The 16,800-nt window shown below is 48.1% G+C and overlaps 2 protein-coding genes across 3 annotated transcripts in view; both read left to right on the top strand.

Moving 5' to 3' along the window:
• Nucleotides 1–8,739, top strand: part of RTF2 (replication termination factor 2) — a 40,307-nt gene extending 31,568 nt beyond the window's left edge. Inside the window, exons 6-9 of one of the 2 annotated variants that reach the window (XM_060033377.1) lie at nt 4,058–4,171; nt 7,036–7,090; nt 7,198–7,293; nt 8,107–8,739. In XM_060033377.1, the coding sequence (XP_059889360.1) occupies nt 4,058–4,171; nt 7,036–7,090; nt 7,198–7,293; nt 8,107–8,282 (441 nt within the window). In that variant the 3' untranslated portion in view covers nt 8,283–8,739. Of the gene's footprint in view, nt 1–4,057; nt 4,172–7,035; nt 7,091–7,197; nt 7,294–8,103 lie in introns of both variants that reach the window. The other variant, XM_060033376.1, reaches the window with a different exon arrangement.
• A 2,379-nt stretch (nt 8,740–11,118) lies between these two features.
• On the top strand, nt 11,119–12,563 carry LOC132438439 (protein FAM209-like). Its single transcript, XM_060032652.1, has 2 exons — nt 11,119–11,367; nt 12,300–12,563. The coding sequence occupies exons 1-2, from the start codon at nt 11,119–11,121 to the stop codon at nt 12,561–12,563; spliced, it is 513 nt and encodes a 170-aa protein (XP_059888635.1).
• Nucleotides 12,564–16,800: the final 4,237 nt, after the last annotated feature.

Genomic DNA, 16,800 nt, shown 5'->3' with positions numbered 1-16,800 from the left:
GGCTCAAGCCTGTGTCCCCTGCACTGGCATGCGGATTCTTAACCACTGCGCCGCCAGGGAAGCCCTGTATCAGCTCCTTATACTGATGTGATTCAACTAAAATTTTTGAAAGATGAAAATCCTAATAAATAAAACAGACATAGAGCGTAAACATGTAAATTACAAAAGAGGCGCTGTGAATACAGTGGGGTGTTTTATGTTTCTTAAAGCCAAAAAGGAGCTGTCTTCTTCTGCTTTTTAGGTTAGCATAAGTTTTTTTTCTCCTTCCTTTACGTGGTATGATGGGCATTCTCACATGTTGTAAGGAGTGTGAAGTTCATGACCTTCTAGAGGAGCTATTTGGCTTTAAAATTTCACTCCCTTTCATCCTGGTTTGAAATATTTCTTTAGGTCATGTTCTCATTCCTTCATTCAGCAATTATTTACTGAACATCCACTGTGTGCAGGACCCTGGGCTTAAGACTCAGCTACAGCCATGAAAGATAAAGACAAAACCTTCCCATTTGGAGCTTACAGTGTGACAGAGGGAAGCCCTGTTTTAAAAGTCAATACACACATACAGGCATACGTTCATTTATCATAAGCCATGAATACAGGAAACAGGGTTCTGTGATAGAGAACAAGCAAGTCTCAGAAGTGGAATTTGGGGGTCAAAGATGCATGTAATCAGTTGTTCATCACAATTATTATTTGTAGGAACAAAGATTGAGAAACCACTATTCCACTTGTTTGTGATATAAATATACAGACATAGTAGCATATTACTCTTGATTCTGTTTCCTTCAGCACTTTCCTACTGGCCTTTTTTTTTTCAATATTTAAAAAAAATTAACATCCAGAGATCATGTAAATATACAACGTCTAGTCTGCTTTTCTATTTAACATATACTGAGCATATGCTGTGTTGTCGAAAACTCTTAACATAACTGTATACGCTTCCTTTTTAGGAATGTATTATGATTTATTTAGCCATTTCCCACCTTTTTTGGACATCTGAGGTACAAGTCATAAAAGGAAGCAAAACTGAAAATGAATATGTGATTTCACCTGTACGGGAACAGTACACATAGAAAAATGGGAAATCCAGGTGTTTTCTACTTTGTGTACCTATTACTTTTATAAGCAAAGAGAGGGTCAGTCCCTTTGGGCCGCTGGCCTTTGCAGCAGCCCCACTCCCTTTCTAAGGCCCCCCCGCCCTTTAGTCCACGGAGGAGAGCCCCTGTCTGGCAGCTGACATCGTGGCAGAAACCTGCTTCCTGCCCTGGTTTTACTCGCCTCCAGGGACGGGCTGCTCCACGCAGGGCCCTGGGTTCCAGCAGAAGCCTGGTGAGGTCAGGCATGACCCCAGAACAGGTGCTGGGCCCGTAGCTGGAGGTAGGGCCACGTGCTGCCGTCCCCAGGGGCTGCCCGCTCAGGTCCAGGCAGCTGAGTCCTTGAGGGGTGGGTTTGGTATTAGTGGATTTTTTGAATTTTGGAGACAAAGAGCAAAATATCTCAAGTTTTAGCGTGCAAGGTTCCCGGCTCAGTGTTGTTACTAGCAGCTGATTCAACTCTAGGACTACAACTCGGGTACAACACACCACAGCTGTAGGCAGGACAGGGCCCACCGTCACACGTAGACAACTAAACAATCGTGTGCAGGGAAGGAGGCTGCGGACCACTGGCACGATCAGTCAGACCCGGGCAGCAAGAGTGGTGGAAAGAGGCGCAGAAAGCCCGCGGGGGAGGAGGGTGAGGGCTGTGACGGGGCAGGGGAGCAGATGCGCTAAGGAGGGTTATTGACGCCAGAGCCCCAGCCCCAAGCCCCACCGGGCCTTATCTACCACCTGATTCTGTTCCTGCAGATCCTTTTTCCTTCTCTCTCCAAGGAGGACAGCCCCCAGGGGAAGGCTCTGCCCCAGTCTCCCACAGCCCGGGGCTTCCCAGGTGGCCTTCCCCTGCAGAGGGGCTGTTCCCCTCCCCTGGCCTCCTGGCATCTCTGTTCTCCAGAGGCAGCCCTGGCCAGACGCCATACCAGACGCCCCCTGTCTGTGCACAGAGCTCCTCTCTGTGGCACCAGCCTCAGGCTTTGTGGGTCTTTACCACCTTAGAAAAAGAGCCGACTTTGACCTAGAGCTGTGGGTTTTAGACACAGAACCACAATAAATAACCCAGCTAAGGCAGCGGCCAAGGAGAGTCAGCAGACGGTGACCGGCTCCTCTGTGTGTTAAGAGGTGCTGGGAAAGCTGTGGCAACTTTTAAGAAAAAGAGCAGTTGTGTGGCTTTTCTTGTACTGAGAATGTTTTCTATGAGAGAGATACTGGGCGTGGACTCGGCCTACGGCCGTCCTCACCGCCCAGGTTTGTCCAGTGATCCAGCAGGGCTGTGTAGCCCTCAGATGGTAACGGGCAGAGACCCAGGCAGAGTCTAGAGAAATCCACGTGAGGCTTCCTTATGCTTTCTCCCTTCCACGAGGGGGCACAACTCCCAGCGAGGAAAATGCAGCAGCGCGTACTGTCATCCCTCCCTGTCGGTTGGGGGGCTGGGGGGATTGGCCCAGGACTCCCGCATATACTGAAATCCGCACATGCTCAAGCCCCTTATATAAAGTGGTGTAGCGTTTGCGTATAACGGACACCCATCTTCCCCGTTTACTTTAAGTCATCTTCAAGTTACTTATAATACCTAATATAATGTAAATTCTATGTAAATAGTTGTAAATACAGTGTAAATGTTACGTAAATAGTTGCTGGTCTATGTAAATAGTTGCCAGGACCTGCACTGGTACATGGCAACTATTTATATAATATTCAAGTGTTGCTTTTTGGAACTTTCTGGAAAATATTTTCTTCCCAAATATTTTCTGTCTGAAGTTGGTTGAATCCATGGGTGAGGAACTCAGGTTATGCGATGCTTCAGCCTAGGGAAGCTAGTTAGAGACACGATGCTGAGGGCTGGAACTTGTAGTTCCATCCGTGTTAGGAAAATGCAAAACTGGTGATGGTTGATTGAGTGTTCAGTGCCCAGCTCTGGGCTCCATTCCCTACGGCGTTACCCTTAATTCTTGCCTCAACCCGATCATGCTGGGAGTTCAGTTTATCCCCATTTAACAGATGCGGTAACTGAGGCCAAGGTCTAGGCAGAGGGACTCTAGAGAACTCACAGGAAGAGGGAAACAAACCCCCGAAATGGATGCTGGCCCAAACACTGTCCTCAGCAGTGCTGGCTCCCCAGGGAGCAATTGAAAATGCAGATCCCCTGTGGGCATGACAGTGGGCAGCTGCAGCCCAGGAAAGAGCCGAAATGCAGGCTGTGCCTCCGGATTGGTCCTTCCCCTCTCCTGCTGGGATTTAGCCCATTTACCCTAATTGACCAACTTCCTAAACTCTAGAACAGTGGTTCTCAAAGCCTGGTTCCCCCACAGGCAGCATCTGCATGACCTGAAAAAACATTAGAAATGCAAATTATCGGGTCCCACCCTAGAACTCCTGAATCAGAAACCGGCGTGGGTCTCAGGGATCTCCCTGGAGATGCTGATGTAAGGTCAAGGTTGCAAACCTCTGTCTGGAATGTGAGATCCCCCGGCCTCTCGCTTTTAGCCTTGGCTCAGCTGAGTGTGAGTCTCACAGGCTCTTATTAAGTCAGTCCTCATGAGATGAGCCAGCAGTAGGTGCTCAATAAGTATTGCTAATGATCCCTTAAACAGACATTTCCTAAACGTCCACCCTGTGCTTGGGTCTTTGCATGGGGCCCCTGGAGGTCGGGTCCAGTGGGGAGGCCTGTAAGCAAAGAAGCCCAACACAATTAGGAAGTGGAAGGAACCCTGCAGAAATCCAAGTTCCTAGACACCAGCCAGGGCCAGTCTGGCAGGCAGGCCTGCTATGCTACCCTGTACACAGAAACTTTCCCAAGCAGGGCTCGGGGTCAAAAACTGGCCAAGCCAAGGTGCAGGTGGGGAAACAACAGGAATTTCCCAAGAGCTTGAGGACCCGTGGTTGGGCTAAGAGTGAGGGCCTGAGGGTAGCTGCTTTCCGCGTGGTGACGGAATCTGTCGTCTTCTCTCTTTCGTCCTCTTCAGTGTGGGGCTGCCTTCCAGGAGGACGACGTCATCGTGCTCAATGGCACCAAGGAGGACGTGGAAACGCTGAAGAGAAGGATGGAGGGGAGGAGGCTGCGATCCAAGCTGGGAAAGGTACCAGAGTCCTAGGCTCAGTTCCTCACCTTCCCGAGTCTGGGCGCAAGTCAAGTCTGCAGGTTCTGCTCCAGAGCCCGTCGCAAACCCGCCAGCTGTGCTGCTGGTGCTGGTTCGGGGTTCGCTGCGATCGAGGTGTTTTTTATGACCAGGCGGGCCTGGGCTCTAGAAGATTCCAGGCGGCCTTGCTGGGTCGAGCTCAGTGGTCTGCCCTGCGCTCGGCTGCCTCATCGGTGAAGGGGGGCGGGGGTTCACGCCACCTGCGGGGGGCGGGTGTGGGCAGGAGGGTAGAAAAGCTCAGGCCTGTGAAGTGCGTCCGGAGGGCAAGGCGGCCACCACGATTGCTGCGCGGGCACTGCGTGTAAGAGGCTTGGTGTCACACCTTGTAAAACTGAGGAGGAGTGAAAGACACCACCCCCAGCACCTCTGCAGAGCCTGTGCGGCCCAGGTTTGAACGTCCTAGAGATCTGGGGGGAGCCCGGGGCCTGTGCTTCCCACCCCCTCCTGGGAGTGCAGATGCAGATGCGCGCACGCATGCAGCCACACACACATGCATGCAGACACACACGCACACGCGTGCATGCACACACACACACACACACATGCAGACACACACACGCACGCACACCCCCTCCCTGCACTCCCTGGAGCGAGGAGACAAGCAGCCTTCCCCCCGTGGAAGCCGCTGCCTGGCCGTCCGGAGCCTCCCCTGGCCGCGGTCTTGAGTGGCGCCCCGGCGATGCTTGCTGATGCCCGGCGCTCTGGGTCGGGGGTGCTGGGGTGAAGGCTTTGCTTTGCGCCCCAGGTTTAGAACCACCTTCCATAAGCAGTGGAATCCGTGCTTAATGATCTGATGTGATGAGCAGGCTCAAAACAGTTGAGCAGCTAAGAAATCATTCAATGTGTCACTGATTCTGGATCCAGTAGTAAATTTTGTTGTTTCTTGAGTACTTACAGATGATAGCCATGGTCTTTTTTTCTTTCTTTAAAAAAAAAAAAAAAAAAGGTTCAGGGTAAATGTGGGAGAAACTTCATGCCATCAGAACTAAGGCAGAAGAATGCCTAAAGTATTAGAAAATTAGTTTCAGTATCCTGAGGACATAAAGTTGTGAAGAGAAATAGCCTGCCTGGTTCTGTGCTGCTGGCTGCATTTACCAGTGATGTAATAATTAAAGATTTTTCAGCTTTTTCATTCTTTAAAATCATAATAGAGGAAAGTGCAAGACCGTATCACCCTGGAATAATACATAATTCATGGTCATGAGGCTTTAAAAAGCTGAGAATATGATAGCGGTATCGTTATTGTGTGTGGGCCCAGAATTCTCAGAGCCAAACCACTGGCATTTCCTCCTTTGATAGCTTCACTTAGGTAGAAAATAGATAATGTGTGTGGATGGTTCTGTAGTACAAGGAATTGTGCCCAGCTTTTGTGATCAAATACCAGTAGAAGTGCTCCGTGAAGCGGTCTTGTACAAGGTTATTGCAATATTCATGAGAAAGAAAGAGACGCTCTGTCATTTAAAGGGGTGAGTTCGGGTTTAGAAGCGAATAGAAGTTTGAGGTATTTTTGAGGACATTTACCAACTTGTTCTTTGTTGCTACTATTGATCAAGTTCAGTTTTTAAGAAGCACAAAAGGGAAAAATTGTATTTTAATGGAAGCTCCTAGAGACATTGGTATGGTCATTAGCCTTCTTCTTACTTTAGTGAGCTGTCTCCTCTGTCCCAGGCTTCCTGCCAAGTTGTTCAAAGCCCGGTGGAACTAACACACCCCTCTCCGGAGGCAGGATACTTCCCAGAGCTTCTGGGAATGCTTCCTAGAGACGGCTACCAGGAAACCAAAATATTTCCCCAGTATACCCGCAGCTGGAGACAGGGCATAGCATTTCCTGTCTAAGGCCTCATTGCTCGTGCTTTTCAGATAACCTCAGCTCTGAATGGAGGGCTTAGAAATAAGCAGCTTTCTGCATTTTTTTTTTTTGAAGGATGACGTGTTACCTTCACAAATGTGAATGCATGTCTTGCATGTGTGAAATGAACAGGATGTGTTTATGTTTTATGCAAGTGTTACAGATCACGTAGCATATACATATTACAGGTTCAGGGCCACTGCCTGAGCAAGGTCTTTGATGTTTTCTAGTGATGGGAGCCTTCAGAAACGTTTAGGCTGCGTATCTTTAATGCCACCTTTTGCATGCTTAGGAAAACGGCATGTTTAAAGTAAATTCTCTGAGTGAACGTAAGTCCTGTTTGTCCTTTCTGTGATTGAATCAGCTGTGTGGTTTTAGAACGGTTTGTTGCATTCCTTAAATTTTTGCTGACCAGTTTAACGATTATGAGCGACAGAATTCTGACAGAAGTGATCCAGAGCTGAGGAGAATTGGCTCAAGTGTTCCTTAGTACAGGCCTCAAGCCCTTATAGTTAAATACACAAGTGTCAGAGCAGTTGGACAACTTTGAAGAAGTCTTCCTGGAAAGGTTGAGATTTGGTACTGGCTGGACTTATGTTATCATCCAGGTAACTGCTCTTTTGTGTGCAGTCGTCACCATTAACACTGACTGTTACCACTGAAACCTGTCCTCCGCACTTAGGTTTTTTGAGGATGTGGTTTTGGAATGTAACTATACAGCTGAGCAGATCTCTGCGGATGTATGTCATGTGAGGCCAGAGTGCACAACTGGAAACACGTGGGGAGGCCGAGGTTTAGGGCAGAGGATCAGAGTCCTCTTCAGCGGGAGGCCTGCCCTGAGTGACCCGTATTGGCCTCTCACTGGGCTCCCGGACTGGCGGGAGCCACACTGACACCGAAATCAGTGCATCTGAGCACGTGTCCGCCCCTCCCCCCACCCCCTTTCTTTTCACAGAAAACAAAGAAACCCAAGGTGGCAGAGTCTCTCTCAAAATCAGATGTCAGTGAAGGTAAGATGCTTAAAGAGGTCCTTATCTTAGCAAAAATAAGGCCATAGGCCTGTTTCCTAAATAAGTTCCTGATGTTGTTTTGTTTTGCTTACTTTGTTCTTTCACAGAAGCCCCAGGACCATCAAAAATGAAGACAGGGAAGCCCGAAGAAACCAGCCTTGATTCTCAAGAGAAGAAAACCACCTTGCCTCCCAGAAGTGCAGGTGGGTCCTATTGAGATGGCAGTGGGCCACTTAGACAGCTGGGAACCTGCGTGGGTGCGTCACGGTTTTGCTGGCGCGAATTCGAGGACTCAAGCTCGTCCTAGTGGTGTCTCTGAATAGTTCACTGAGCTCTCTTGGCGGGTAACTAAGAAACAGTTGATTCACCTTAGAGCAGGAGCCCTCTCGGGACAGAAGGGGTGCGGGCACAAATGCCAGTTTTCCTGTGGAGTCTGCACTTGGTGCCAGGCTAACAAGGGGCGCCGAGGCCTGACTCAGGCGTTCCCTAATTTAAGGCTGGGGCTCGCTGTGCACCACGTGTGCACTCGAGCCGGCCTTCCTCCACCTGCTCTTGACCGAGAGCCGTTCCATTTGGTGCATAGTCCAGAATTTAGTGCCTTTGCCTGGAAACTCACTACCTTTAGCAAAGAAAATAGTATTTCACAAAGAAGAAAAGCACAGATTGAAGAGGTAAATAAAGGAGTGTGTAATCCTGTGGTGTAATCGCCCTCCAGAGTGTTCATGGGTTCCAGTACCCCGACACACACCTCAGCCACCTGGCCTCGGGATCTGATGTACGTCATCCCCAGAGCTGGGACCAGTGCCGAGAATATATAGCAAGTCGTGATGAGTGTGATTTTAAATACAGTAGCTTCATTTGTTTTTAGGACTTGGCAATTGAGATAACGTATTTCAACATTCATCCCCAGAAAGCAGGAGGGAAATTCCTGGGATTAATGAACTTTTGAGGATGTGACATCTGGAATAATCTGTAGCCCCAGCTTTAAAGTTTTGGGCTTTTCATTTTTCCAGCAGCACAGGGGAGCTCTTCCGGAAAAGCCGGGAAGCCTCCGTGTGGAGCCATGAAGAGGTCCATCGCCGACAGCGGAGAGTCAGAAGCTTACAAGTCCCTTTTCACGACCCACAGCTCCGCCAAGCGCTCCAAGGAGGAATCGGCCCACTGGGTCACCCACACATCCTACTGCTTCTGAGGCCCAGGGCGCGGCCTCGGCGCACCCCACAGCTCGGAGCCGGCGTGGCAGGGCAAGACGGGGGCTCGGTGACCCTGCCGGCCCCACCCCGTCACCCTCTCCACTCACCTCCCCCAGTGCGCGTGGACCCGCCCACGGCCGAAAGCACGCTGGCCGCACTATTTATGCTTAAAATAATTAAAGATGCCAGATTCCTCATGGGTATGTGGTTGGCTCATTTTGACTCAGACTCTTATGGTTTTGCTCACGGTGGTTAATTAATTAAACAAGCCAAGTGAAACCGAACTTGAGGAAGGGCGAGTTTGAAGTGCATTCCGCCTGCAGGGCTGTGGGCTGTAGGAGGGGTCGTCTTGGCGCCAGGGAGGGGACTGAGGGGGCTTCCTTGCTGATCGCCTTGATGAGAGAGGAGGTTTAGTTGGCACCCGATGATTTCGTACGAAAATAAAGTAAGTCTAAAGTCTGCTCTTGTTCTCATCTCTGTATTTTTCTCCTTTCTTCCCCGAACGTTGAGTAAGAAAATTGCAGCCATTGCACTGATAGCGATTGTAGTTCTATGACATCATGTCAATTCCACTTGCTCTCTCAGCAGAAGATTATAAAAGGGGGAAACTGTGCATAAAATTGGTGTATCTTATCCATAAAGTGTATTGAAGTGAATAATTAATGAAATTCTCCTATGAGACTAAGAATCAGGAACATCCAGGTTCAACACTGCCTTTCTGGAGACAGTTGTATCATTCAGATGGTTCTTTATACCAGATCCAGGGCCCTGGTTTCCATGAAAAAGCAGGCAAAGGAGCTGGGGGAGGAAGGTCGGAGGCGGGAGGGAGCAGCCTCAGAGGGAGGATTCTGGGGAGGGGGTGGAGAGCCGAGCGCAGCCTGCTCCGTCCCGGGTCCTGTGCCTCAGCGGGGTGGGAAGTTGGACCTGAGGACGTGTTGACATTGTGAATATAGAGGAGTTTTATCAGAATGACACTAACATCAGTGAATTTCTGTTGTGGACTTTTCCAGAACAAACCTGAAAATTATCTATTTTCTTTCCCAGATCAGCATTTATATACCTTTACATACAGATAAGTCTGGTTATAATAGCCGTGCCTATTTCCTAATCAATTCTTGGGCCTCGCGCCCCCGTAAGCCCTGCACAGATGCTCTTGGCAGGGAGCCCCACATCCCCACCCCAAGCTGGGGGAGGATGTGCCCCAGGGCAGTCTGTGCCGCCGGATCCCACTCTCCGTCTCTCCTCCTGGTTTCAAACCATCTCACAGAACTTCATCACTCAACACAGAGGCACAGGGGAGGCACCCAATGGACCCTTGGTTATATCCAGCAGAAGGCTTTATTCCCCGGGAATAAGTGTGAATCAGGTGACCCAGCGGAACAGGTACAAGCCCTGCGTTCCATTAGTCGGGACTTTTTGTTTCATGTCATTTTTAGAAACTGATGGTTTCAAGTGCACTGGCCGTTGAACCCTGGCTGTACTCCTGGCAGCGGCCTCTGTTGTCCTGCAGGCTGTGTCCCTCTCGCCTCAGTCTTCACACCTGCCTGGACGTCAGCCACTTCCCCATCTTACCCAGCCAGCTCCTGATCATCCCACACGTTCCACCTGAATGTCTTTTTCAGGAAAGCCTTCCTGCCTGAACCAGCCTAGAGCTGCCCCCTTGTGTTCTCTTAAAGCTCTCTGTTCTTATCACAAATGTTATTTTTTTCTTTTTTGGCCACACCGTGCAGCATGCAGGATCTTAGTTCCCCAACCGGGGGTTGAACCCGTGCCTTCTGTATTGGGAGCGTGCAGTCTTAACCACTGGACCACTAGGGAAATCCCCCTATCACAACTTTTTTTTTTTTTTTTTTGCGGTACGCGGGCCTCTCACTGTTGTGGCCTCTCCCATTGCGGAGCACAGGCTCCGGACACGCAGGCTCAGCGGCCATGGCTCACGGGCCCAGCCACTCTGCGGCATGTAGGATCTTCCCGGACCGGGGCACGAACCCGTGTCCCCTGCATTGGCAGGCGGACTCTCAACCACTGCGCCACCAGGGAAGCCCAGCCTTATCACAATTTTAATGAAATAAATGATACTCTTAATTAACTCAGGCATTGCACACTCAGGTGAAGTCAATGAGTGTAACTGTGAGGCGATAGGGAGTGGTGGGGACTGTGGAGAAAACATGGCCACCTAGAGGGGCGGTTGCTACTCAACTCCAGCAGAGAGGGGCCCCCGTGTTACCAGATGGTCCATACTTTTCAAAGGAAACTTAGTTTCCTTTGAAATCTGGCCTTTTTAAATGAAGCCCTCCCGCCACCGACATTTAAATATTGGCAAATAATCATTTTCAGAAACAATGTAGGCCAAAATACATCAGTGGCTCCTAGTCTGTAGCCTCTGTTTTTTTGGTTGTTTTTTTTTTTAGCCTCTGGTTTAATATCTTTCTTTCCCACTAGGCTCTCAGCTCCACAGGGACACATGCCTGGGCTGCTCTGCTCACCACAGCGTCTGCAGTCAACAAATAGAAAAACAAAAATAGATGGACTCTCCCAGTAGAGCATGAGGGTCAGAAAGAACATAGTGGCAAGGAGATGGCCTTCTATCACTCCCCCGCCTCTCTTTTTATTGCCCTCTGGAAATTTCGCTATTTCCCTTTAAGCCCTACTCCCAGGCAACCCCTGCGAGCCTCTTTATCCTCTGCCCTGAAGTCATCACATTGGCCAGAGCTAGTTCTGGTTCAGGGCCTTTGTGACATCACCAACCGCCCAGCCCAGCCCTGGTTCCCAGTCTCCGGGTGCAAGGGCAGACCAACCCACCATGAGCCACTTTGTCCCCCATCTCTGCTCACCATGCGGACACTGAAATGGTTCTTGTTCTTTCCTCTGTGCCTCTCCTGCGGCTATGCCTTTACGTTTTCTTCTCTGAGAGATAAAGCCAGAGAACCCCAGGAGAAGGCGCCTTGCGGAGCGCGCTTTCGAATTCGGCAGAGTCTCCCAGAGCACGCCCAAGGCTGGCTTGCGAGCAAGTGGCTCTGGCCTTTCTTTGTTGTCGTGCTGTATGTGATGCTAAAGTTTCGAGGAGATAGTGAGACGGGTAAGGTAAGGATGGCTCCGTATTTCACACCACGTTGATTCCACCGCAGAAAGCTTAGACTCAGAGGAACACGTACTCTGTTTGTTACAGGCAAGACGGTTAAGTACAACGAGTATGAATACAGAGTACCTACTTCTGGTCCTGAGAAACATTGGCTAACTCATTTCCCGACGTGTCCTTAGGGAGGATGGGAGATCTTAACTCACAGAGGTGGGGACTCATAGTTGAAGACCACCTTCTGTTTACTGGGCAACTAAAGCCTTGGCTCAATATTTATCCTGTTAAATCAGATGTTTCAAATTGAGGATAGATTCAAGAACTTGGCGTGTTTCAGGTCAACATTAGTTATGGAGGCAGACTCACTGCCCCTGATTTTTAATTTCCCTAGCGTTTGAGTCATTACAAGTTGCTGAACTGAATGGAAATGGTATCATTTCCCAGGTAAAGGAAAAGACCTGTCATAAAGCATCAGAGGTGTAAAGAGGTAACAGCCTGTCCATAAAGTGGCTGAACAGCTCTGAAAAGAGGAAGGGAGAGAAATACGGCAGCATGTTCGCTCCTGGACAAACCCCCCGCTTCAGGATTCTGTGTCCAAACTGATGGGAGCAGGGGTTGGCAAACCTTTTCTGTAAAAGGCCAGATAGTTGATATTTTCAGCTGTGCAGCCCATTCAGTCTGTGTTGCAAGGACTCAACTCTGCTGTTTGAGCATGAAAGCAGCCGTAGACAGTATGCAAATGAACGAGCCTGGCTGTGTTCCAATAAGACTTTATTAACAAGAAAAACTGGTGGGCCAGATTTGGCCATCGTTTGCCAATCCCTGGGCTAGATCAATGCTAGAGCCAACTTCTCTTAGGTGAGCCCAGCTCTCTTAGAATTGTGTCAAAACCAGCAACATCAACAGTATTATTCACCCCGAATATCTTTCTTGACAGGAGCAGAAGAATCCTCCGGCCCTTCGAGGCTATTCATTACGCTCTCCAACAAAGAAAAATCAAAATGCTTCCCCCAGCGAAGACCATGCATTCAATATCCTAACCCAGCTCGAGATGGACCTTGTGAAATTCATGTCCAAGGTGCAGAATCTGAAAGCTGCCATGGCAACAGGGAGTAACCTCAAGCTTCTCAACTCAGAGATGCCTGCAGCCCCACACAATAATATTACAATATATGAGATATGGGGAGAAGAAGACTCCGAGTGAGTGGATTTGTGTGTCAGAGTAGGAGAGAAAAATTTGAGTGTTTACAAACCATAGGCAAACTAGTAAAACTATTCTGAAGAAAAAGAATTCTCGAATTTGGGGCCTTTTTCCTTTCTCTTTTTTTAACCTTGAAAAAAGTGTGAGACCAGTAGCCATAGCAGTTATTGTTTTGTTTAACTGTTGTTTTTTGTTTGTTTGTTTGTTTGTTTTTACATCTTTATTGGAGTATAATTGCTTTACAATGGTGTGTTAGTTTCTGCTTTATAACAAAGTGAATCAGTTATACATATACGTATGTTCCCATATCTCTTCCCTCCTGCATCTCCCTCCCTCCCACCCTCCCTATCCCACCCCTCCAGGCGGTCACAAAGCACCGAGCTGATCTCCCTGTGCTATGCGGCTGCTTCCCACTAGCTATCTATTTTACGTTTGGTAGTGTATATATGTCCATGCCACTCTCTCGCTTTGTCCCAGCTTACCCTTCCTCCTCCCCATATCTTCAAGTCCATTCTCTAGTAGGTCTGTGTCTTTATTCCTGTCTTACCCCTAGCTTGTTCATGACATTTTTTTCCCCTTAAATTCCATATATATGTGTTACCATACGGTATTTGTCTTTCTCTTTTTGACTTACTGCACTCTGTATGACAGACTCTAGGTCTATCCACCTCATTACAAATAGCTCAATTTCGGGCTTCCCTGGTGGTGCGGTGGTTGAGAGTCCGCCTGCCGATGCAGGGGACACGGGTTCGTGCCCCGGTCGGGGAAGATCCCACATGCCGCGGAGCGGCTGGGCCCGTGAGCCATGGCCGCTGAGCCTGCGCGTCCGGAGCCTGTGCTCCGCAACGGGAGAGGCCACAACAGTGAGAGGCCCACGTACCGCAAAAAACAAAAACAAAAACAACAAATAGCTCATTATCATTTCTTTTTATGGCTGAGTAATATTCCATTGTATATATGTGCCACATCGTCTTTATCCATTCATCCGATGATGGGCACTCAGGTTGTCTCTATCTGCGGGCTATTGTAAATAGAGCTGCAATGAACATTTTGGTACATGACTCTTTTTGAATTATGGTTTTCTCTGGGTTTATGCCCAGTAGTGGGATGGCTGGGTCATATGGTAGTTCTACTTTTAGTTTTTTAAGGAACCTCCATACTGTTCTCCATAGTGGCTGTATCAATTTACATTCCCACCAACAATGCAAGAGAGTTCCCTTTCCTCCACACCCTCTCCAGCATTTACAGCAGTTATTGTTTTGTTCTTGCCTTCCTCACTTCCTCTAGAGTGGAGGGTGGTGAGAAGTGCATGGACAGAGGCATTAGTGTAGGGTGACATTCTTGGCCACTGTGCCATGGCCCTTGTAGAATAAGGCTTTTGGGAAATTTGTGGTAAGATGCTGATATTATTTTCTTAATAACTATCTTTACAGTAGCTATTTTTGCAAAAGACAGAACCTTTTTTTATCTTTATGATTTATTATATTACAAAGGACAACTTTATAGGTTTTAAAATGAAATAAAATAAAAAATTATTGTTAGGAGGTGTGTGTGTCAAGGGGATGGTGGATTCTAGAATCATTTCATTTTCTTACCACCAGAAAAGTCATCTTATTCATTCTGTCTCATGGGTCCCATGCATTGACTTTTCTACTACAAAACTAACAGTTACATGTGTCTAAGTGGATTCAGAGAAATGGAGAATCAAACCATGTTTTAATGTAATTCAGATATAGATGAGCTAACCAGGGGTTCCCAAATTGGTCAATATGAATATTCTTTATAATACTTATTTAAAATATGGGTATTTGGGCATGTTTGTATGGCTAATGGAAACTACACTTACTCCAGGCTGTTCTGTTAGCTCATGACCTCTAATCTAGGCCAGCCTGGTAGTTTCAGAGACATGCAGGGACTTCCCTGGCAGTCCAGGGGTTAAGACTTCGCCTTCCAATGCAGGGGGTGCGGGTTTGATCCCTGGTCAGGGAGCTAAGATCCCACATGCGCCTAGTGGCAAAAAAACAAAACATAAGCAGAAGCAATATTGTAACAAATTCAATAAAGGCTTTAAAAAAAATGGTCCACATCAAAAAACATCTTAAAAAACAAAAAAGAGAGACCTGCAGGTGCAGGCCTGGGCAGAGACGTCAGCTATGCGAGACCATGGAAATTCCCTTATTTCCACTTCAGTCCAAATTAAAGTGGGCTTGACTCTCCATCACCTTCCTTCCCAGCCATAAAGAGTTCAAAGAGTTCATCCTCATCGTCGGAGCACAGTCCTCAGGGTCAGTCGCACATACGTGTTCGGGAAGAGACCTCAGATCAGAGCTGGCCATCTCTTCCCCTCTCGTAACTGTGACGCTACCTTTGAAAAGTGGTCCCTGAACCCTTTACTTTTTGCCGAAACTTCAACTTCCAGGATGTGGAAAAACTGGAAGGAGCTGAGACACCTCCTTTGTGCCTTCTGTTCTCTTTCTGGGTGTTTTCAAGCAAATGGGACTATGTGAGTTATTTTCACAGCACATTCTGAAGAAATGCAGATAAGGAAAAAAGACTTTGGTTTTAACCTGTGATGTCAACATGGGGCACGTTTTAGATTAGAATAGAGATAATGTAAAGGTTGCCAAACCGTGGCTCATGGGCCGGATCAGCCCACGGCCGGTTTTTGTACAGCCCATGAGCTAATAATGGTGTTTATACTTTTATATGGTTGAAAAAAATCAAATGATGAATTGTATTTCATGACATGAAAATTACATGAAATTCGGGAATTCCCTGGCGGTCCAGTGGTTGGGACTCCGCACTTTCACTGCCGAGGGCCTGGGTTCGATCCCTGGTCAGGGAACTAAGATCGCAAGCCACGGGATGAGGCCAAAAAAAAACCCGAAAAATTACATGAAATTCACATTTCAGTGACCATAAATAAATTTTTATTGGAACACAGCTGTATCCATTTACATATTGCCTGTGGTTGCTTTTGTGCTCTGTGGCAGAGTTGAATTACTGCACAGAAACCATTTTGGCCCCAAAGCTGAAAATATTTACTAACTAGCCCTTTACAGGAAAAGTTTGCCAATCCTAGTTTATGCTAATCTTATTTATATGTTAACAACCAGAAAAGGTGTTCATCGAGAACCAGTGTATTCAATAACCTTCACAAATAGCCCCTCTTTGTCTGATGGGCAAAAATGTAATTTCATATCATATTTTTGTGTCTACTTTTGTCCAGGTCACTACCCGCTAATGAAGGGAATCCTAAGAAAGAGCAGAACATCAAAATGCCTTATAGCAAGTCGATCGAGGACATAAATGAGAACGAAATCTGCTGTACAATTGGATTTAGCAATTCCCATAAAATAGCGTCCCGGGTCTTTGCCTCGCCCTAACACAGAGCTTTGCAGACCTCGGTGTTGCCTGGAAAACAGTGTTTCCTCACCCCAGTCCATTTCATGCAATATTTTCAGGCAAAAATGCGTTAGATATAGATGGAGAAGCCAGAGCTCCACAAAGCTGCTCGGCTCTGTTGTTCCAGGGTCAGCTCAAACCCCACTGTTACCACACTCCGCAGTGACTCAGCAAATCGTAGCCGCTGGATCGCTGTAGTTGTCTACACCTGCTGTCTCTGTCAGAGGAGGTTCACTCGGGTGGTTGGCAGAATTCGTAGACAAGACCCCTCTCCTGGGGGCCTGAAGGGGCCACTGCCATACGCGAGGTTATGGGTCGTGGGGCCGAGACGTGAGGGCAGCCTTCAGGATCCAAGAATGGTCCCCAGTCAACAGCTAGAAAAGAAACCCGGAATCTCAGCCATACAACTGCAAGGACATGGGCTCTACCAGCAACCAGTAACCTGGAAGAGGCCCCCGAGTCAGAGGGGATCCCAGTCTGGTGAGACCCTGAGCAGATGAGGCCACCTACCAGAACATAGACTCCCAACCCACAGAAACTGTGAGAAAATAAATGTGTGTAGTGTGAAGCCACTAAGTGGCTTTGTGGTAGTTTATTACACAGCAGTAGAAAATCAATACAGGACACACACACACACACACACACACACACACACACACACACTCTTTCCATCCGCTCTTTCTGATGCTTTGGATGACACATCCACGCTCCCTCTGGCCTAGTCACCAGCCTCTGAACCAGGGGAATGGGACCAAAGGAAATACTGGCAGAGGGTCACGAACAGGGCTACCCTGCTCCTGGAAACCAGAGGTTACAAAGTGTTGGCTCAGGGACC

This window comes from Delphinus delphis, chromosome 15 (genome assembly GCF_949987515.2).
Source record: "Delphinus delphis chromosome 15, mDelDel1.2, whole genome shotgun sequence".
In the NCBI taxonomy this organism is placed as follows: domain Eukaryota; kingdom Metazoa; phylum Chordata; class Mammalia; order Artiodactyla; family Delphinidae; genus Delphinus; species Delphinus delphis.
The sequence above is the reverse complement of the archived record's forward strand: the minus strand, read 5'-3'. Positions and strand labels throughout refer to the sequence as shown.